General features: G+C 45.7%; 1 protein-coding gene across 1 annotated transcript in view; it reads left to right on the forward strand.

The window, feature by feature from the left end:
- Window positions 1–22,782, forward strand: part of LIMCH1 (LIM and calponin homology domains 1) — a 267,283-nt gene that overhangs the window by 147,225 nt on the left and 97,276 nt on the right. Inside the window, exons 4-6 of the mRNA XM_064149191.1 lie at window positions 7,862–7,968; window positions 14,876–14,906; window positions 18,632–18,742. Coding sequence (XP_064005261.1) covers window positions 7,862–7,968; window positions 14,876–14,906; window positions 18,632–18,742 — 249 coding nt within the window. The remainder of the gene's footprint in view (window positions 1–7,861; window positions 7,969–14,875; window positions 14,907–18,631; window positions 18,743–22,782) is intronic.

Consider the following 22,782-nt stretch of genomic DNA (forward strand, 5'->3'; position numbering starts at 1 on the left):
CTGCCGGCTTTTGTGGCTTGCTTTTTTTTACAGGGCTCAGGGGTTTGTGCTTCACTTTCTGCGAGGAAAATTAATGCTATGCAGTGAACCCTGTTTCATATTTATAAAACACAGGCTAGCTGTCTTTTAAAGACAACCAGCAAACCTCCCCCCAGTGACGAGTGCCCTCCCCCTTCATGGAGGTGTAATCCTCTGCTCTTTGCATCACCTGCAGGCAGTTGTCCTGGCAAAAATCATCATAGAATCACAGAATCAAGCAGGTTGGAAGAGACCTCCAAGATCATCCAGTCCAACCTAGCACCCAGCCCTGTGCAATCAACTAGACCATGGCTCTAAATGCTTCATAAATCTGTATCATTCATTGGTTTGCTGAGAGGGGTAAAAAGCCAACAACTAAACAGTTTGTCCCACTCTGTTCATAGAATCCTAGAATCAAGGAGGTTGGAAGAGATCTTCAAAATCATCCAGGCCAACCTAGCACTCAGCCCTATCCACTCAACTAGACCATGGCACTAAGTGCCTCATCCAGGCTTTGCTTCAACACCTCCAGGGACGGTGACTCCACCACCTCCCTGGGCAGCCCATTCCAATGCCAATCACCCTCTCTGCCAACAACTTCCTCCTAACATCCAGCCTATACTTCCTCCTGCACAACCTGAGACTGTGTCCCCTTGTTCTGTTGCTGGTTGCCTGGAAGAAGAGACCAACCCCACTTGGCTACAGCCTCCCTTCAGGTAGTTGTAGACAGCAATGAGCTCTATCCTAAGCCTCCTCTTCTGCAGGCTGCACACCCCCAGCACCCTCAGCCTCTTTTCACAGGGCTGTGCTGCAGGATGTGTTCCCATCCATCCTTCTGCCTCAGCTCTCAGGGAGTCAGTGCCCTGCACCCCTGTTAGTCATCCCTGCTCCTCCCCATCCCTTCTTGCTGCTTCATTGGTCTTTTCCCCAATTTTAATGCTTAATTTGTAATTCTTTGCTTCTGAAGTTTGCTGCAGTCAGATACTTACATTAATAATTATATTTCTAACACTTGCAAGTCAAAAGGCATTGCTTAGAATGCTGATCCCACAGTAACTGTCAGGACTCTGCTTAGGCAAGCAGGAAAGGTTGGGGCTGCATCCTGTGCTTATGTCCTGTCTGTCACCACACTGAAGCATTTGTCTTCAACAAAAGCTTGAAGTTGAAGCCTGTTAAAGTTCATGGATAGGTAAAATATAGGTATCTATAGGTTAGAGATGTGTAGATACCTATAAATAGTTCTATGGTTATTGCTCTGTGTGAATCTCTCCCAATTTCTGATATCTATGTATATCTACATTTATAGATACAGAATGGTATAGATCAGCAGATGAAAATAGGCAAGGAATTGTAGACTGTAACCCATAACTTTGCTCAAAAGCCAGAAGGAAATAGGCTGTAGAAAACAATGTGCTGACCACATAACCCATCCTCTGAGTAGTCCAACTCTGCATCTGCAGCAAGTCGCCGCTCAGAGAAAGGCAATATCATCTCCATTGAATGTGCTGAGGAAGTTGTGTCTTAATGCCTTGTAGGGGCTGCCAGAGGGACTCAGTTCTGGCTGTGTGTCTTTTGAGAGACCACTGTAAAAGATACTGCCTGCCCTGTTAGCTGAGGCACAGCAGCTGGCCACACTGCAATCCTTGCCATCGCGGGGTGACCCATTTGCATGACCTAGTTAACTCTGCCAAGTTGTAAGGAGCTGGATGTCCACACTGGGTGTGTTTTTCCCATCACTTCCTTAAAACAAGGGGTTTGTTTTTATTTTTTTATACTTTGGTTGGTTGTGACCCTTTCTTTTTCAGTTTCTTCAGCAGCAGCAAAGAGTGAGGGGCACTTTAGAATGGATGACTACAAAAAAAAGAGGCATATTTACAGCTAACAGATGTGGAACTATTATTTCTCTCAAAAAATGTAAGCAAAATGTTCAGAGAACTGAAGAAACAAGGCTTGGCCAATGCCAAGGTGTAGTAATCCTTAGAGAAGGATTTGCTGGGATATTGGTGTCTTCCACGACACTTCTCCCAGGCAATCAGCCACAGAATGAGTAGACACAGTCTCAAGTTGTGCCAGAGGAGGTATAAGCTGGATATTAGGAGGAAATTCTTCACAAAGAGAGATATGGCTTTGGAATGGACTGCCAAGGGAGGTGGTGCAGTTGCCATTCCTGAAGATGGTCAGGAAGAGACTGGATGAGGCACTTAGTGCCATGGTCTAGTTGATTGGATAGAGCTGAGTGTTAGGTTGGCCTGGATGATCTTGGAGCTCTCTTCCAACCTGGTTGATTCTATGATTAAGACTGCTTTCTCTATGGAAACTGCTATCATTGATAAGAAGGTCTTATCAATGTGTACAAGTATCTGAGAGGTGGGTGTCAAGTGGTTGAGGCCAATCTCTTTTCAGTGATCAGCAATAAGACAGGGAGCAACAGCTATAAACTGGAGCAGAGAAGGTTTTGCCCAAACATTAAGGAGAAACTTCATTACAGTGAAGGTACCAGAGCACTGGAGCAGGCTGCCCAGAGAGGCTGTGGAGTTTCCTTCTCTGGAGACTTTCAAATTCTACCTGGATGCATTTCTGGGTGAACTACCCTAGGACATCCTGCCTTGACAGGGAGGTTGGACTGGATGACCTCTGGAGCTCCCTTCTGACCTCTAATGTTTTGTGATTCTGTGATTGTCCTTCTAGTAGCTTAGGCATGTTGTCCAGTGTCTCAATCAAGCTACCAAAACAAGAGTTTCAACTGTACTGGAGTAAACAAGGAGAAGCTTACTTTTGTAGTAGTGAGATACATTTTTGGCTGAAGCTTAGGCAGCCTCAGCAGGTTTCCCTGAATATCTGTCCCTTGAATTCAGTGTCTTTGTTGGCTTGGATTCTTTTAAAATCCTTTTTAAACAGATTGCCATTTTCAGGACCTTAAAAATTATGAGGCCATTAACAAAAGCAAAAGCTTCTGTCATTGCTCACAGATTGCATCTAGTTATTCCTGCCCAAAGAAGACGCCAGCTTTGTGAGGAGTTGTTTGGGTGATGGCATTAGGGACTGTTGCAAATGTTGTTTTTATGGTGACCATCAAAGTATGTAGAAAAACAGGCAGGGGGTTGTGACACTGCTTCTTTGGGAAAGTGGGCATGTGTTCATCAACAGAAGAAACAAGTTTCTATCATCCAGGGCTGCCAAATTGCTGGTGTTTTTGAAACTGCTTCTCATAGCTTGGAAGGGAAATTTTGGCAGAAAGATGGGTGCAGTTAGTTATCCCTGGAGTTCCCCCTCCTTTGATTGTTCTCTAAACCTATTAGGTTACTGTGTTGTTGGGGTTTGAGCAGAACTGAAGTGAAAAGAACAGGCAGAGTAACTGAACAGACTTAGGTCATACTGATTAAGGAGGCACAGCTGCAGAGAAGTGGCCTTTGGAGGCTGGCAGAGAGGTTGCTATCTTAGCTGAGCTGCTCAGCCCTGGGAACAAGCAGTGTTGTGGCTAAGTTGTTGCCAAGGGGGATTAAGTTGGGTAGTTGGTCAGGTTTGCCTTTGTGTGTGTGGACAGCCCATCTCTGCTTTGTAAGCCTATCAAAAGTACACTCCCCTCTACCAAACTCCACTGTATAGGTATCACACTTAGCTTCAGTAAGCAGATTGACCCTTGTGCATCACATTGGTGTAAGCTCAGTGTCTCTCCCTCTCCCGTGTGGCCTAGAAGAGAGGCCAACTGAACACGTTGTCATTTGTGCCCTGTGTGCTTTTGTTAGGAAATACTGTTAGGAACATTTTGGGTTGGTTTGTTTTGTTGTTTTTTTGTTGTTGTTGTGGGTTTTCATAGAATCATAGAATCAACCAGGTTGGAAGAGACCTCCAAGATCATCCAGTCCAACCTAGCACCCAGCCCCAGCCAATCAACTAGATCATGGCACCAAGTGCCTCAGCCAGGCTTTTTTAACTCCTAGAATCATAGAATCAGTCAGGGTTGGAAGGGACCACAAGGATCAGCTAGTTCCAACCCTCCTGCCATGGGCTGGGACACCCTACCCTAGGAACAGGCTTCCCACAGCCTCATCCAGCCTGGCCTTAAACACCTCCAGGGATGGGGCCTCAACCACCTCCCTGGGCAACCCATTCCAGGCTCTCACCACTCTCATGCTCAACAACTTCCTCCTCACGTCCAGTCTGAATCTCCCCACCTCCAACTTTGCTCCATTCCCCCCAGTCCTGTCACTCCCTGATACCTTGAAAAGTCCCTCCCCAGCTTTTTTGTAGGCCTCCTTCAGATACTGGAAGGCCACAAGAAGGTCACCTTGGAACTTCCTCTTCTCCAGCCTGAGCAGTCCCAGCTCTTTCAGTCTGTGCTCATAGCAGAGCTGCTGCACCCCTCTTGTCTTCCTTGTGGCCCTTCTCTGGACACCCTCCAGCATGTCCACGTCCTTCTTGTAACAGGGGCTCCAGAACTGGATGCAGTACTCCAGGTGGGGTCTGAGCAGAAGGAGTAGAGGGGCAGAATCACCTCCCTCCACCTGCTGGCCACGTTTTGTTGGGTTTTTTTTTAAATGCTTTTACATTTTTGTTAGATTTTCACACTGCTTCACCCACCATTTGGAAGCAACCAGCGCTGTCCTTCGTCAAAGGCTCAACACAAGAGTTATTCATGTTGCAGCTGGAAAAATGATAATGCAAACACTAAGCCAGATGGGGAATTTTTGCAGGCATCTTTTCATATCATGAGTGATGCTGTCTCTCTGGGTTATGGGCTCTCTACTACTGTTCCTTTCCTGCTGGCTCTCCTCCAGAGCTGTTAAGTTGGAGCCAAGAAAGAAAGAGAGATTTGGCCTTCTCTCTCTTTCCAAGTCTGAGGTTTTTTTTCTGGCAGTGTGGCTGGTGACAGGGAGCTTTGTGCGCGGGAGCCTTGGCACGCAGGGAGCCTTGGCACGCAGGGAGCCGCCGCGCTTAGCATGCTGATGGCTGCGCCCCGACAGAAGAAACAGGGCTGCTCTCACTGAGCTGTGCCCCTGCCACCCAAACAAAAGCCTGGGAGCAGAGGTGGGGTCAGCCCTTGCACGCAGGGTGGGCAGGAGCTGAATGCTGCCCAGGTTTTTCTACTTCCCAGTGATGACCAAAATGGAGTTCTCCAGCCCTTCCCCACCCCACGCTGCATTTTCCCCCAAACTCAGGGCACCTGAGTGCTGTTGGAGTCTCCTCCCACCCCAGGTGTGACCACTTTGCCCTCCCTGCTCTCTCCCCTTTATAATCAGCCCCAGGAAAGGCAGAAGCCCCAAGTTTGCCCAATTGGGCAGAGGATCTTCCTCATGACACCACTGGTGAGTCTCCATGGTGCACACCAGGTGAATGGTGGAGGGGATCAAAGGCCGGGGGGCCTGGTGCTGGCCCCCCGGTTAGGTAGGAATATCCTTGATGTTAACTCTAACATCACTCATGGGTGCTGGCTGGGCCTCCTTTCTTAGGCTGAGCTCCTCTGTGCTTAACTGCTGCTATCACAGAATCACAGAATTAACCAGGTTGGAAAAGACCTTCCCCACATCCACCAGGCAGTTACCTGGTCATAAAAAGAGATCAGGTTGGTCAAGCAGGACCTTCCCCTCCTAAATCTATGCTGGCAAACCCATGTGTCACCACTTCGATTTCATTTGAAGGAGGCTTACACTAGTTTGTGTTTGATCTCTCTTAGTTACTGATTTCTGAGTTTTACACTCTGAAAAGTGTAAATCCTCCATTAAAAGAAGTGTGATAGAGTCAGCGTTGTTTCTTCTTACAGACTGGTCATGGAAAGTGTAGTTTCAGGCATTTTCATAGAGTAGTTTGGATTGGAAAGGGATCCTTAAAGGTCATCTAATCTAAGCCAGTTTTTATTTGGGGAGAAGGCACATACCTCTTTTCCCAGTGACTTGTTAAGGTGGGAGAGGCAAGAGAGCAGTTGTGTTAACTAGGCATAGCTGGCTTGTTTGTGTCCATATGCAAAATGCTTTCTGAATGAGCTGCTTGCTTGGTAGTAGTGGGCTGCTTGGCATCACACAACCACAGAAACATGCAAGCTGGTAAAGACCCTCAGAATCACCAAGTCCAACCAGTGTCCCTGCTCTGCAAGGTTTACCCTAAACCGTATCCTCAAGCACCACATCCAAATGACTTTTAAACACATCCAGAGTTGGTGACTCCACCACCTCCCTGCCCAACCTATTCCAATGCCTGTGACCACTCTTGCTGGGAAAAAAAAATCCTAATATCCAGGTGAAACCTACTCAGTCACAGCTTGAGGCCATTCCCTCTTGTTCTGTCACTGTGTGAAGAGACCAGCACCAGTCTCTCCACAATGTCTATTTAGGTACCTGTAAACAGCAGTGAGGTCTCCCCTCAGCCTCCTCTTCTTCAAACTAACCATCCCCAGCTCCCTCAGTTGCTCCTCATAAGATTTATTCTCCAGGCCCTTTCCCAGCTTCATTGCCCTCCTCTGCATTGACTTCAGCACTTCCACATCCTTCTTATTGTCATAGAATCAACCAGGTTGGAAGATACCTCCAAGATCACCCAGTCCTATCCAGTCAACTAGTCTATGGCACTGAACTGGTGTGGTCTCACTAGAGCTGAGTACAAGGAGACAATCATCTCCCTGCTCCTGCTGGACACAGTATTTCCAATCCAAGCCAGGATGCTAATGGCTTCCTTTGCCAAGAAAGCCTTCCTGCTCCATGCTTTCTCTTTTCTGCCCCATAACATGCTGAAGTTGTGCTGGCAGCCTACAGCAGGAGGTGGGGAATTTAGCAGGGCTTTTTTGGTTAAAGACATTGCCAACATGTGGGTTTGGAAAGAGAGAAGTCACAGAATCACATGATATTAGGGGTTGGAAGGGACCCAAGGAGATCATCAAGTCCAACCCCCCAACAAGTCAACAAGCTTATTGCAATTATATATATGTGTGTGTGTGTATATATATATGTTTTAAATCATATTTATTTGGTTTTCAAATTATATATACAGACTTCTTCAATCATGTGACTGGAAATGTCTTTTATTCTCCATTTAGCAAATGGTACAACTCTCTGGGAGCTGTTACTGAGTTAGGGGTGGATTGTAGAATCTTAGAATGGTTTGGGTTGGAGGGGACCTTAAAGATTTAGTTCCAGCCCCTCTGCTGTGGGCAGAAAGACCTGCTATACCAGATTGCTTAAGGCCTCATCAGCCTGGCTGTGATGGTTTGGGTGTTATCTGCCCTCCCACACTTAAGAAAATCACCCAGACTAGAGTCAGCCGAGCTGGAAATTAGAATGAAGCTTTCTGTTTGCAGCTTAGCACAGTGAACAAGCAGGTATTCACAATCTATACAGCTATAGACAGAGATAGACAAGTTAAAAAATAATACAGAAACACAGCAGCCCTCCCAGAAAGCAGAGTCCCCAGGAGGGGCTCCCAACCACCCTTCCACCTCCTTTCCACTCCTTTACCTTACCCCAGGATTTGCCTTACGTTCAAGGTGAGTTTGGAGGGTCGGCCAGGGGGGTTAGGAAGCAGATGAATTAGTCATACAGACATCAGCTAAGGTTAGAGAGAAAGAAATGCAACCCCAAAGACAGAGAGCAAGCAACTCCCTTATCTATATTTCTGTTCTTGTTCTTATACATCTCAGCAAGCCTATGAGTGAAGTAGACATCATGATCATTTCCTTTTCACAGCCTATCATCTAATTCTTCTCACCAAAATATCCTAGCTGGGCTCAAAGCAGCACACTGGCTTTGAACATTTGCAGGGTTGGTTTAGTTAGGATATTATTTTATTCTTTCAAAGAGAAAAAGCTAAATGATTTTCTGATCTGTTTCTTTTTTTTTTTGCTGTCTCTTTTCAGGATAATATCATCTTATTCTTAAGAGGCTGCAAAGAGCTGGGACTTAAAGAATCTCAGCTTTTTGATCCTGGTGATCTGCAAGACACATCCAACAGAGTAACCATCAAGTGAGTACAATGGAAGTTTGTGATTAGCATGTGACGACCTCAGATGCGTAGTAAATCATAGAATCAACCAGGTTGGAAGAGACCTCCAAGATCAGCCAGGCCAACCTAGCCCCCAGCCCTAGCCAATCAACCAGACCATGGCACTAAGTGCCTCATCCAGGCTTTGCTTCAACACCTCCAGGCACGGTGCCTCCACCACCTCCCTGGGCAGCCCATTCCAATGCCAATCACTCTCTCTGGGAAGAACTTCTTCCTAACATCCAGCCTATACCTACCCCAGCACAACTTGAGACTGTGTACCCCTGTTCTATTGGTGGTTGCCTGGCAGAAGAGGCCATCCCCCACCTGGCTACAACCTCCCTTAAGGTAGTTGTAGACAGCAATGAGGTCAGCCCTGAGCCTCCTCTTCTGCAGCCTAAACACCCCCAGCTCCCTCAGCCTCTCCTCATAGGATTTGTGTTCCAGGCCCCTCACCAGCTTTGTTGCCCTTCCCTGGACACGTTCCAGCACCTCAACATCTCTCTTGAATTGAGGGGCCCAGAACTGGACACAGCACTCAAGGTGTGGCCTGAGCAGTGCTGAGCACAGGGGAAGAATAACCTCCCTTGTCCTACTGGCCACACTGTTCCTGATGCAGGCCAGGATGCCATTGGCTCTCTTGGCCACCTGGGCACACTGCTGCCTCATCTTCAGCTACTCTCTATCAGTACCCCCAGGTCCCTTTCCTCCTGGCTGCTCTCAGCCACTCAGTCCCCAGCCTATAGCACTGCTTGGGGTTGTTGTAGCCAAACTGTAGAACCCTGCACTTGGCCTTGTTAAATCTCATCCCATTGGCCTCTGCCCACCCATCCAGCCTGTCCAGGTCCCTCTGCAGGGCTCTCCTACCCTCCAACAGCTCCACACCTGCCCCTAGCTTGGTGTCATCTGCAAACTTACTGATGCTGGACTCAGTCCCCTCGTCTGAGGGGAAAAAGGGCTGTAGGACTATCATCTGTATAAAACCAACTGGAAGATGAAGTTTGGGAAACCTTTAGCAGTGGTCAGGCTTCATGGTTCCCTTCAGCAGGCCTTCTGTAAGAGCTGTTGTTTTTCCCAGAGAGAAAAACCACAGCTCTTTTAAAATATTGTTTTAGTTAAGCAATGAGATTCTGTGGGACTTTGGGGTTTTCCTGAGTCTAAATTGATGGCATTCTTTTTTGTCTGCCCAATTATTAAAATATGTAGGCTGGGGGAAAGAAAAAACAACATCATGGCTCTGTTATTTCAGATTGAACTGTTTGGAAGGTGCATTGTAGGGCATTCATAGGGCTGCCAGACTCTGCAAGGTGCAGATATGATCAAGGGTGTTTGTTTTCTAATAGGAGCTATAGATTAGGACATATTTGGGTTGAGGATGTCAGTGTGAAATACGTGGGCTCGAAATGCCACAGTTTAGCTACTTAGCTACTGGGGCTGTTTAGTCTGGAGAAGACTGAGAGGAGATCTGATCAATGTATACAAATACCTGAGGTGTGGATGCCAAGTGGCTGGGGCCAATCTCATTTCAGTGGTCAGGAGAAGACAAGGAGCAGCAGCTACAAACTGGAACAGAGAAGGTTTCAGCTCAGCACAAGGAGAAGCTTCTTTCCAGTGAGGGTGACAGAGCCCTGGAGCAGGCTGCCCAGAGAGGTTGTGGAGTCTCCTTCTCTGGAGACTTGCAAACCCACCTGAATGTGTTCCTGTGTGGACTACTGTAGGGGATCCTACCTTTGCAAGGGGGCTGGACTTGATGATTTTTTGAGGTCCCTTCCAACATTTAAAGCTGGACTCGATCTCCTGAGGTCCCTTCCAATCTCTAAAGTACTGTGGTCCTTTCCAACCTCTAAAGTTCTGTGATTCTGTGATTCCTCACCAAAGCCACACGCCTACCACGCAATCTAACCATCTGCATGTTAAGAGGTTCTCCTTCCTGATACTAATCCATGTAATTTTTGGAAGCAAGGTGTGTTTTTTTTTTTCAGATAGGTTTTTTTGATCTTTCAATCAACAGCTTTTTAGCCATGGTATGTGCATGTAGAATTATTGACCTCCAAAAGTATCACAGTATCATCAGGGTTGGAAGAGACCTCACAGATCATCAAGTCCAACCCTTTAGCACAGAGCTCAAGGCTAGACCATGGCACCAAGTGCCACGTCCAGTCCTGCCTTGAACAGCTCCAGGGACGGCGACTCCACCACCTCCCCGGGCAGCCCATTCCAGTGTCCAATGACTCTCTCAGTGAAGAACTTTCTCCTCACCTCCAGCCTAAATCTCCCCTGGCACAGCCTGAGGCTGTGTCCTCTTGTCTTCTAGTCCAGCCCCTTCTGCTGTAAGCAGGGACATCCTCAACTAGATCAGGTTGCCCAGAGCCCTGTTGTGCCTCACCTTGAATATCTCCACTGCAAAGGTGCTTGGACTCCAATGTTTTTCTTTTCACCATTTCATCCCACAAAGTGGTTTAAAATGTAGTAATATGAAATGTAGACATGTGAAGTGTCACAGAAAAATGTACTGACTTGTCTAAAGTCACACAAAACAAGCTTGAATCAAAGTCCATATATTCATAGATTGTACCCTATGAGGAGGGGCTGAGGGAGCTGAGGGTATGCAGCCTGGAGAAGAGGAGGCTCAGGGCAGAGCTCATAGCTGTCTACAGCTACCTGAAGGGTTGGTCTCTTCTGCCCAGGCAACCAGCAACAGAAGAAGGGGACACAGTCTCAAGTTGTGCCAGGGGAAATATAGGCTGGATGATAGGAGGAAGTTCTTTCCAGAGAGAGTGATTTGCATTGGAATGGGCTGCCCAGGGAGGTGGTGGAGGCACCGTCCCTGGAGATGTTCAAGCAAAGCCTGGCTGAGGCACTTAGTGCCATGGTCTGGTTGACTGAATAGGGCTGGGTGCTAGGTTGGCCTGGATGATCTTGGAGGTTTCTTCCAACCTGGTTGATTCTATGATTGAGGTCTTAAGTTGGAATTGTTGTTCCTTTCAGGGCAGGCTTTGTCACCACGGGCTAGAGGAACAGAAGCAGTCAAACTGTATTTTTCCCTTGTTTGTTTTAAGAGCATTCAAGCTCCCCAAGCCCCAAAAGCAGGAGCACCTCAAGCACTTTGATCAAATCAACAAAATTTGTAACTGGCATTAAATAGATTTTTTTTTATGTCATTTTTCTGACTGTCCTGCCTGGCATTAAAAAGTTACTGCTCTACAGACAAGCAAATAGTGCTGAGTTGATTTAATGGCTTTGTTTCATTTGGCCAAACACATCACTCATGAAATCCTGGTCAGACATGGCCATTTTAGAGAAGTATATGGAAACCATTTACTACATTTCAGCAGCATTTTATGGTTTGGGTTTTTTTACCCCCTTCTGGCAGTGGAAGCTGGACAAGTTTTCATGGTGTTCAAGCACTGTCTGGGAAAATTCAGAGGTTCTGAAAGTTGAGCTGGCTGCTTCCTTTGTTTTAAGGAATAGTGTCCCACTCTTGGCTCTTTTCTGTGTTTCTGCCTCTAATATGTGGTTCTTCTCACCTGTACATGGCAGCAAGAGAGGGTTAAGTATTTCCTCTAAATCTAGTAAAACTGCAATGGAGGGAGGTTCTTCATGATGTCCTGTGACATTGTCCTGTCCTCGTGGCAGTGAGTGGCTGGAGAGAGTCCCAAAACAACTCAGTAATCTCCATATAAAACTCTCATCTCCATGAATCACAGAATTAACCAGGTTGGAAAAGACCTTTGAGATTGAGTCCAAACTATCACCCAACACCTTCTGATTAACTAAACCAAGTGCCCCATTCAGTCTTCTTTTAAACACCTCCAGGGATGCTGACTCCACCACCTCCCTGGACAACCCATTCCAATGCCAATCACTCTTTTTGTCAAGAACTTCTTCCTAACATCCAGCCTAAACCTGCCCTGGCACAGCTTGAGACTGTGTCCCCTTGTTCTGTCTCTGGTTGCCTGAATGAAGAGACCAACCCCCACCTGGCTACAGCCTCCTTTCAGGTAATTGTAGACAGCAATAAGGTCTGCCCTGAGCCTCCTCCATGGCTAAACAACCTCAGACAAACCAAAGAGATAGGGCCTTTTCCATAAGAAGCTTGATCTTTTGGGAATGAGTGTGCTAGAGTGCCTCAGAGGAGGCAGGTTAGGAGGCTGGGACTAGCATGAAGCTCCAAAGAGAGCTGTCCAGCATATGAGCAAGTTAAACCAGTAGTAATAAGCTTAGCAGAGCTGACTTGACCCTCCACTGAGTATGATTCTAGGTAGACAGGCAGTGTCTCACTGGCATGGATTTTTTGTCTCCCCATCAACTCTTCAGTGAAAGCAGCTGTGGAAATGAGCCAAATGGTTTCCTAGCACTGTCCAAGCTCACACTGAGTGACTGAGTTGAGGTGTACAAGCCAAGTCCATGACTGTTGCAGAGAAATATGTTCAAGGCTGTCTTCTCCTAGCTAGTTCCCAAAGCAGGAAGGTGGGATTTTTTTTTTAAGCCCCTTTTTGAAGAGTTCTGATTAATTTGTTTTTTAAATGTGGCAAAAATGGTAGTTGTTTTGTGGCAAAGCATGGATGTGAAATTCACACATGAATAAGAAAAATTGTGGGGGGGTTTACCTCTTTTCATATAGATTTTCATTGAGATCTGCATTAAGTCTTTCTTTCTTGGCTCATTCAGCTTATAAAAGTTATGAGCTAACACTGTAAAGAATTTCTCTCTGACTTGTTAAACAAGACTCTTTTCTACTGCTATTTTATTGAGGGGAAAAAAATAAGACTGTTTTCCTTAGTATGTGAGTATTGGCAGATAAAGTTTGGGCTTCAAAAAGATGTTATCAAAGAGTCTGGTTTTGAGCATTGCCTATGTTTAGAGTTTCGTTGTGCTCACAGATTTGAATGTATTTAGTTTTTGTCAGGTAACCTTTTAATCAGCAGCCCTAAGGAGAGGGACTTAGGGGTACTGGTGGATGAGAAGCCCAACATGAGCCAGCAGTGTGCACTTGCAGCCCAGAAAGCCAACCAGAGCCTGGGCTGCATCAGCAGAAGTGTGGCCAGCAAGGCCAGGGAGGTGATTCTGCCCCTCTACTCAGCTCTGCTCAGACCCCACCTGGAGTACTGCATCCAGTTCTGGAGCCCCCATTACAAGAGGGATGTGGAGATGCTGGAGTGTGTCCAGAGAAGAGCCATGAGGATGCTCAGAGGGCTGCAGCAGCTCTGCTATGAGGACAGACTGAAAGAGTTGGGGCTGTGCAGTCTGGAGAAGAGGAGGCTCTGAAGGGACCTTCTTGTGGCCTTGCAGTGTCTGAAGGGGGGCTGCAAAAAATCTGGGGAGGGACTTTTTAGACTGTCAGGGAGTGACAGGACTGGGGGGAATGGAGCAAAGCTGGTGATGGGTAGGCTCAGACTGGACATGAGGAGGAAGCTGTTGAGCATGAGAGTGGTGAGAGGCTGGACTGGGTTGCCCAGGGAGGTGGTTGAGGCCCCATGGCTGGAGGTGTTTCAGGCCAGGCTGGCTGAGGCTGTGGGCAGCCTGCTTCTAGGGTAGGGTGTCCCTGGGCATGGCAGGGGTGTTGGAACTGGCTGATCCTTGTGGTCCCTTCCAACCTGACTGATTCTATGATTCTATAAATCCACTCCAACATCACTCTCATAGTAGAAGGTAATTCCATTCTAAATCAGGAGATAATCTTGACTGAATCTGAAGCAGTCTTATTTATTTTCAGCACTTAAATGTGATGCACATTTTCTCCATCCCTTTGTTGTTTTTTTTTTAATGACTTCTTTGCTGAATTTTGGAATGCTCTTTCAGTTCGTGCAAACTTTGTCCTTCGTTCTTTGTAACATAAACCTTCCATCCTTTGAAAGCTGCTGAAAAACTAAGTTGAGAAGAATGCCAATGATGGAGAACGCTTTAGAATCATAGAATCAAGCAGGTTGGAAGAGACCTCCAAGATCATCCAGGCCAACCTAGCACCCAGCCCTGTCCAACCAACTAGATCATGGCACTAAGTGCGTCAGCCAGGCTTTGTTTGAACAGCTCCAGGGACAGCAACTCCACCACCTCCCTGGGCAGCCCATTCCAATGCCAATCACTCTCTCTGACAACAACTTCCTCCTAACATCCAGCCTAGACTTACCCCAGCACAACTTGAGACTGTGTCCCCTTGTTCTGTTGCTGGTTGTCTGGGAGAAGAGACCAACCCCCACCTGCCTACAACCTCCCTTCAAGTATTTTCCCCAGCAGGTTCTGTTGCAAGTAGGAGGATCTTTGACCCTGCCTATGGTGGGGCATTGGAACTAGTTCATCTTTGAGGTCTCTTCCAACCTAAACCATTCTGTGATTGTATGATCTTTATTGCTTCACCCATGTATTTGTTTGGTTGTGATGCTTGTTTCCACAGAGGCACCTACTCCATTTCTCCTATGTTTGGTGATGATTTGCTAAGTCTCCTAAGCATGCATGTCCAGTTGGTTCCAGAATCTCTATGAGTTGCATGATTTATCACAGAGCAGCATCTGACTGTTGGATTCCTGCAGAACACATTTTAACAGTGAGGACTTCAGTCTTTTTTTGAAGAGATCAGCAAATCCACTTAAAGGAAATATTTCTGGCACTCTCCTACTTTGCTGTGGGACCATTCTAAACACATTTTCTACTTCCAGAACTTTCATCTAATGATTGAAGTAATGGTGACAAAATACTCCCATGTCATGCATACATGAATGTGTAAACTACATCTTCTTAGCTTTCAGGTGTTTCCAGGCAGCAGAAGCATTCTGCAGGCTTTTGGTAGGGAAAATGTGATCTGCTGCATATTTGCTCTTGGGAAGTTGTCTGCTTTCTGATTATTTTTTTCCCCTTGTTTTTTTTTTTGTGTCTGTGTGTGTGCAACCAGGAACACTGACTATAGTAGGAAGCTGAAAAATGTAAGTACATCACTTGGACTGTTTTTTCCACCCCCTGTCTGGTTAATCCTGTATTTGACCTGAGCAAGAAGTATGTCAGTAAAGGCTGAATACAGATGCAGAGTTCTGACCACAAACCTAACCAGGTTCTGCTGGAAATTTAGGTAGAGCTGCAAAGCAACCTTGCAACAAATAAAACAGGGCACGTTTGTCTCAGATGGAAGGTAAATAATGTCATCTCTGTGCTGTCCATGGTGGTTTTGACTGAGAGCAAGCTCACTCTCCCATGAAGCTACACTTCTGTAGCCTATTATGCATGCATAGACCTAAAGTATGTGTGGACAAAGCATTTAAAATGAAACAAAATGATCATTACATCTGGGTGTAGATCTTTGCTATCAGATTTACTACCTTTCTTCTTGTTCCCCCAAAGAAATGTTGCCCCACAAAGGCTAATTCAAGTTAACTTCTAGCTTCTTGTTGATATAAACTAATGGCAATGGATCCTTCAATTGTTAAGTGGAAAAGTAAACAGCTGAACTTTGCTGGTCTCAGAGCTACTTATTCTTCTAAAGCCTAGCAAGCACTCTGTCCTTAATCAGCTCTAAACAGCTATAAATTCAGTTTTATATCTGTCTCACATCCCTATAAACTTCTAGGAAGTGCCAGGACCTTCTCCTAATAATTTTCTAAGCCAGCAGTCACGACTCCAAGTAAAAATATCATCAGAAAAACACCACCCCATACCCTACAAAAAATATTTCAGCCTCTTTCCCATCATCAGAGTAATATCTTCTGCATCCAGCACCCAAAGTTGGAAGGGAGGAGTTCAGCTTTGGTGCTTTAGCACTTATGTGGGCACTGGTTGAAGATATGTTTAGCACTTATGTGGGCACTGGTTGGAGATATGTTTAGCACTTATGTGGGCACTGGTTGGAGATGTGTTATTTTAAATAGTAAATTGATAGTAAATTAAATAGTAAATTGATTTAAAATAAGGTTTCAGAAGTATCCTCCTCAAAACACAGGCAAAGGTTGCCTAGGGTATCACAGTATCACAGTGTCATTAGGGTTGGAAGAGACCTCACAGATCATCAAGTCCAACCCTTTACCACAGAGCTCAAGGCTAGACCATGGCACCAAGTGCCACGTCCAACCCTGCCTTGAACAGCCCCAGGGACGGCGACTCCACCACCTCCCCGGGCAGCCCATTCCAGTGTCCAATGACTCTCTCAGTGGTTGTGGCTGCTCCCTCCCTGGAGATGTTCAAGGCCAGGTTGGATGAAGTCTTGACGAACCTGTTCCAGTGGGAGGTGTCCCTGCCAATGGTGGGGTTGGAACTGGATGAGCTTTGAGGTCCCTTCCAACCTAAACCATTCTATCATATATGCTTTCCAGGTGCATCAGCCTGCAACCTCAGCTGGCAGCCAGTCAGAATCACTTGCAAATGTGACATTAAGTGAGGGAAGGAGACAAAAACAAAACAAACCCCCCCACGATGTAACAAAGGAACAAACAAACAACACCCCCCCCCCACCAAAACAAACCCAAACAAACCCAAGTGGATAAAGAAAGAAGGAAGTGATCAAATGCTAGCAGAAATAAAGATAGATAACACAGCCTTCATCAGAGAACTGAGTGGCAAAATGATTTAAGACAGTTTCCTGGTTGCTCTTTGCAAGTGTTTCCACTTAAGCTGAGAACATGTACTGCAAGATGGTTTTATTACATGAAATTGTTGAGTAGTGCTGGTTGAAGGGAAACAGCTTGGATAAAGGTCATTTCGAGACAAAAAGAAATCAGTATTAGTGAACCACCTCCTTTCCCCTTGCACAGAAGTATCAACTTGGATGCAGTTTTTCCAAAGCAGAGCTGAGGTTGATTAAAGCCATTGTTCAGTTCTTTCATGGCATGTCTATTATTTATAAGCTGAAGGGAAATATCAACTGTATTTATAGATACAGCATACATGCAGTTGATGTTAAACAGAGGGTCTCTATGTACATGATGGATCCTTTTCCAGCAGGGCCTCAGCTGTGTGTGATTTTTGTTCAACCCCCTCAAGGGAAAAATGGGGGTGATGGAGCAAGTTGATTGCAAAAGGCTAAGTGGAAGCCTAGCATATGTGGCTGAGGAGGAAGCACTGAAGGAATTCGAGTGCAGGTTTTAGGGAAGGAGAGTCTCAAATGCCCATCCCCAGCATCCCCATGGGATTTCTCCTCATTGTGCTTTCTTTGGGTGACTGTATTTATGAGTTATGTAAGCCTTTCCCATCTAGATATAAAAAACCCAAAATGCTGTATTTCCATTGCTTTAACTTTGTTATTTTGAAGCAGTGGCAACTATTATTTCTTACTGGTTGCACATCTTCATCCTCTTTGTTCTGCGTGTGTTAAATGCTTTGCAGTGTCACGGAATATGCCAGAATAATGAGCATTAAATGAGAAAAAGCCTTAAGTTCTGAGGTGATGGTTTGGGTATTTTTAACCAGTGCCAACCACTGAGCTGAACTGCCTTTCAGGATCAGTTTCCAATCCAAATTGCAGCTACGCAGGTACCATTAAAGACACGGCTTTGAGAGGAGACATATGTGGGGGCAGAGAAGGACTGCTTGCTTTCCCTGCATGATGTAAATACCTGGTTGTGGAGATGTTGGATTTAACCATCCTGAGCAGCAGCATTTCTCTTCTCCCAAACAAGTGCATCAGGTCAGACTCTGTAAGGGTCACAGAGCACTTCAGCAGGCTCCCCAGAGAGGTTATGGAGTCTCCTTCTCTGGAGACTTTCAAGGCCTGTCTGGATGTGTTCCTCTGTGATCTGTGTTAGATAGTAGTGTCCTGCTCTGGCAGGGGGGTTGGACTCAGTGATCTCCTTGGGTCCCTTCCAACTCCTAACATCCTGTGATCCTGTGACTTCTTTGCTTCCTAAAGGGCTGAGGGGGTATATAAACATTCGGCTTCTTTTTCATGCTAGTTTTGAAGTGGCTTTTGAGTTACAGACTTGAGTTACCTAAAGGACTAAAGAGGTATATAAACATCTGCAAGAGCAACTGCTGGCTTCTTTTCCATGCTAGTTTTGAAGTGGAGAGACATCAGGTCAGAACTTGAATGAAACCACTGACTCTTTCCACTTCAGTCTGGTAGAAAGAACCAGATGCTCATGGCTTTTGATTAATCTTGGGCTAAGCATTTCTTAAGCCAGCAGAAGCCTGGAAGTAAATATTCCCATCTTATCTGGTTAATTACATTAAGATGATTAAAAATAGAACTACATTTGCTTGTCCTTTAAATAGGCAAACACACATTTCAGATATTTCATTTATTCCATTGCCTTCACTGTTTGAATTAATGACCACTAGCATCAGTACTCCACATTTAGAGATTTCTTCTTCCTCTTGGATTCACAACATAGTTATTTCTAAGTGTGTTTTCTAGACAGTTTAAAACATCTTCCCTGGTTTCCCTGATCATTTTTGCTGCTTATTTTCCAGGTAGACATGCAGACTTTCCTATTTCTAGGAATATATCAGGAATATAATGTGTTAAATTGCATATTCTCTAGGACTGTTTACAGTTACCTGATGTGTTTATGTTTAACCTCTGACAGACACTTCCCTTTCAAGTCTGATGCATAACAAAATCCTGTGCTGCTGTGCAAATTTGAGTAAATGAGGGATGCTGGAGGGATGTAAATTGAGCTAAGTGACTGTGTAGACAGCTTCAATTAATTGTTATTAACTTCTGCAGGTATTAGTCACCATTTATTGGCTAGGAAAAGCAGCAAACAGCTGCACATCATATAGTGGATCAACCCTGAACCTGAAGGAGTTTGAAGGTTTGCTGGCACAGATGAGAAAGGTATCTTTTTGTTCTGTTTTGGGGATGGAAACTTCATTTTGTTGTTAAATATGAGAGAACTAGGGGGGCTGGAACACAACTTAACCCTTGCCTCCAAAAAGATGTTCCTGACTCTACCAAGCCATGAACACAACCTTCTTTGGCATCCAGCTTTGTGATGCAGCATGTCATGTCAAACAGGGCTTCAGAACTGTCCTGGGGCTCTGTCATCTTCATTTCCATATGTTCTGTTTTGAGTGATTTTTTTATTCATGAAATATACTTATGGCTAGAAGAGTTGAGGCTCAAAAGTAAGATGGCAAGACTTTCAGGAGCAGAGACTTTTTTTTCCTTCTTTAAAACATCCAGGCTCATGGAGAGCTCTTTTGTTTTTAAGTTGCAACATAAACCAAACCAAAGTATCTAAATAAAGTTGAAGGATAGGAGGAGGAGATTGTGTTTCACCAAGGGCATAGTTATGATGAAGCTGTGTTTTGCCAAGCTCAGAATGCTGGCAGAGATCGTATTTGGTGGTTTATAATAAGCTGAGCTCTTGCTGGAAAGGAAGAGTTGTGGTTGCTGTAAGAGGGGTTGGGGATTTTGGGTTGAGCATGCCCTGAACCTTGACACTTAACCCCAGGAATGGTTAGTGTTGATAGCTGAGAGTACATTTACTGGGGATGGAAGGGGCAGGAGCAGGCATGTAAGAAGATGGCAGCACCCTGTGTGTTGGGGCTGCTGAAAGGTCATGCAGGTGTGTTCGCAGCCCACAGAGAGCTTCGTGCCTGCTGCTCTTTCCTCATCTCATGTAATGGCCACATCATCACAGGCAGTAGGATTTGGGGACAGTGGCAGACTAAACTCTGTGCTACTACATCTGCACCACCTGCAGCTCTTCCTTCTGGGATCTCAGAGGGCCAGCACTGGATTACTGCTGAAGAGGAAGGAGTACTTGATTGACTCTCAGTAGTTGCTACTCTCTAGTCTGGCCAGAGAGCCTTACCTAGATGGGTAAAATTCCCATTTATAAGCCCAGTTCCTGAGAACGAGGAGGTGGAAATGGAGAGGAAAAGAATCTCCTGCTTCTCTGTAGAGGTTTATTTTGCTCTTTGTTTGAAATGACCTATGCTAATCACTCAGAACTTTGCCAATCATAGAATCAAGCAGGTTGGAAGAGACCTCCAAGATCATCCAGTCCAACCTAGCACCCAGCCCTAGCCAGTCAACCAGACCATGGCACTAAGTGTCTCATCCAGTTCTTTCTTGAACACCTCCAGGGACGGTGACTCCACCACCTCCCTGAGCAGCCCATTCCAATGCCAATCACCTTCTTTGCCAACAACTTCCTCCTAACATCCAGCCTAGACCTTCCCCAGCAGAACTTGAGACTGTGTCCCCTTGTTCTGTTGCTGGTTGCCTGGGAGAAGAGGCCAACCCCCACCTGGCTGCAACCTCCCTTCAGGTAGTTGTAGACAGCAATGAGCTCCCCCCTGAGCCTCCTCTTCTCCAGCCTAAACAACCCCAGCTCCCTCAGTCTCTCCTCATAGGGTTTGTGTTCCAGGCCCCTCACCAGCTTTGTCACCCTTCTCTGGACACCTTCCAGCACCTCAACATCTCTCTTGAGTTGAGGGGGGATGTGACTGAGAAATCATGTGTGATGTGACTGAGAAATGAAGTTAATACTTGAGATTTTAGCAAGGAGAAGATGGGGGAAGGAGCAGTCCCCACTCCAAAGAGTCTGAAAGGCAACAAAGATTGACAAGGGAGCTAACAGGGAAACATTGCTGCAGTGCAGATTGTTGTGCTGCTAGGTGCTGCATGGTTATCATGGTTTATTTTGCAACGCTTAATCTCACAGCACAAGGTTCTTCTTTTTCTTTACCCATCAAATTGATTATCAGAGCATTTTGGAGGTGTTATTTCGAGCCCTTTTGTGGGGGTGAAGTAAGCTGGGGCCAAAAGGGTGGCATTCTCCAGAGAGCTGATGATTGTGAAGTGCCTGACTGGGCAGTGCGGAGGGCTGCAGGTCAAGGACAAAAGCAAAAGGCTGGGACTTGATTTGTTGCAGATGTTGGAGCTGGGAGCAGAGTAAAGATCTCATAAAAGCTGAAAGCTTTTCAACTAAAAGCACAGCACTTTGCTGGCCTGAAAAGGGTTTAAGTGATGCTGCTATGAGGGCCACTGGCTACTTATTTTAAGGTCACCTCCCTGCTCCTGTACCCCTGCAGTATTTCCTGCTGGCAGTTGCAGGCTGCTCTGTTAGTGCATTTGAAGAGGATTTGGTTGTAAAATAGAACATGTTAATCACGCTGTGCAACGCTCTGATGTTCTTTATAGCTGAGCTCCAGTGATGAAAAGACACTTTATCACATACTCTACAGGCAATTTTTTTCCACAGAATTTCATAATTAAGCCAACCATAAATTCAGCCTGGTTTAGTTTTTCTGTTATAAATCCTCCCTGCCCTCCTTTTTCAATAAGCAAATCAAAAGACAGCTCAAATGTAAGTTGTCTCGGACTCATCTTTTTCTAGTTCTCCCTCTGAAAGGGCTATTCATTTCTAATTTTGCTCTTGCTACTCTGTTTTTCATTTCATTCACTATTTGGGTACGCATTCTTCTTTCACTTTTTAAGCTAGAAATTCCCACTGACAGAACTTCCATGGCTTTTTGATTATATTCAGTGGGTGGAACTTCCTGGAGGGAACACATCTTGTATTTGGCACTCTTACCAATAGTCAGTGACATACTGTGCTTTTCATTTAATAACATAAAAGCCTTAATGTGCTGTTGTGTGTCACGTTGCAGTGTTATCAGTCCTGCAGATAACCACTTTCCCACTGACAGCACTTGGGAGATGACGTTTGGGGAAGGCAGGACAAGTACCACTCTGTGAGACAGCACTGGGCTGGGAAAGTAGCTTTGCCAAGCAGGGGAAGGCTATAAAGAACATGTTTACACAAATCTAGGGTCCCATCCTGGGGCCTGCCTCTTAATTCCTGGTGAGCAGCATGCAAAATTAACAGCAATAGGCCTTTCAAAGTAGGGTCTGCAGAACTCATTAGTTCACCGTTGGACTGTTCTCAAACTCTGAGAGACAGTGAATGCAGGATGGGGCTTTTTGCCCAAGTTTGAGTCCCTGTAGCTGCTGAGCAGTTCTGTATCATTCAAATGCAGTAATTTAGGAAAATGGAAGCGTGCCTGGGGATTGAGAATATCTGATTGGTATGAAGGGATTTGGGGATTTAGGGAATTTGGATTTTCAGAAAGATTTTTGGACCGTGTCACAAAGGGGATTTTGATAAGGCTTTTAGGTTTGGTTTTGGACGTGTGTAACTCATGCAGATTTGAGAGAGGCAGATCTTTGTGTTTCTGTCTGTATTTTAGGTCACTAAGCAGCGCTGGGGAAGGAAGCTACATAGGATTCGGTTCTGACTTTGTTAGGTGTGTTTTGTTTGGGTTTAGAAACTGCTTTCACTTCAGTTTGCAGTGGGGTTACTTAATGACATTACCACAGTTTAGCATGGCCTTAGGCGACCTTTGCTGCCTGCCCTTAATGTGGTGTTTTGGCAGAGTCACAGTGAGTGGCACTAATTAAGCCTTCTTCCTGAAAAGTCTGCAGGAGATTGGGTCTGATCTCCCCATCTCCCTTCGAGCCTCTCCCCTTTTCCAGCACGAAGGCTTTGGGATGTTAATGCAGGGCTCCCTCCGTCACTTCTCCAGCAAACCTACTTTTGGTAGAGGGGTGTCCCAGCATGAAAGCTTTGGGATGTTAATGCAGGGCTCCCTCCATCACTTCTCCAGCAAACCTACTTTTGGTAGAGGGGTGTCCCAGCATGAAAGCTTTGGGATGTTAATGCAGGGCTCCCTCCATCACTTCTCCAGCAAACCTACTTTTGGTAGAGGGGTGTCCCAGCACGAAGGCTTTGGGATATTAATGCAGGGCTCCCTCCATCACTTCTCCAGCAAACCTACTTTTAGTAGAGGGGTGTCCCAGCACGAAAGCTTTGGGATGTTAATGCAGGGCTCCCTCCATCACTTCTCCAGCAAACCTCCGTTTAG

Source organism: Pogoniulus pusillus, chromosome 9, assembly GCF_015220805.1.
Source record: "Pogoniulus pusillus isolate bPogPus1 chromosome 9, bPogPus1.pri, whole genome shotgun sequence".
NCBI lineage: Eukaryota > Metazoa > Chordata > Aves > Piciformes > Lybiidae > Pogoniulus > Pogoniulus pusillus.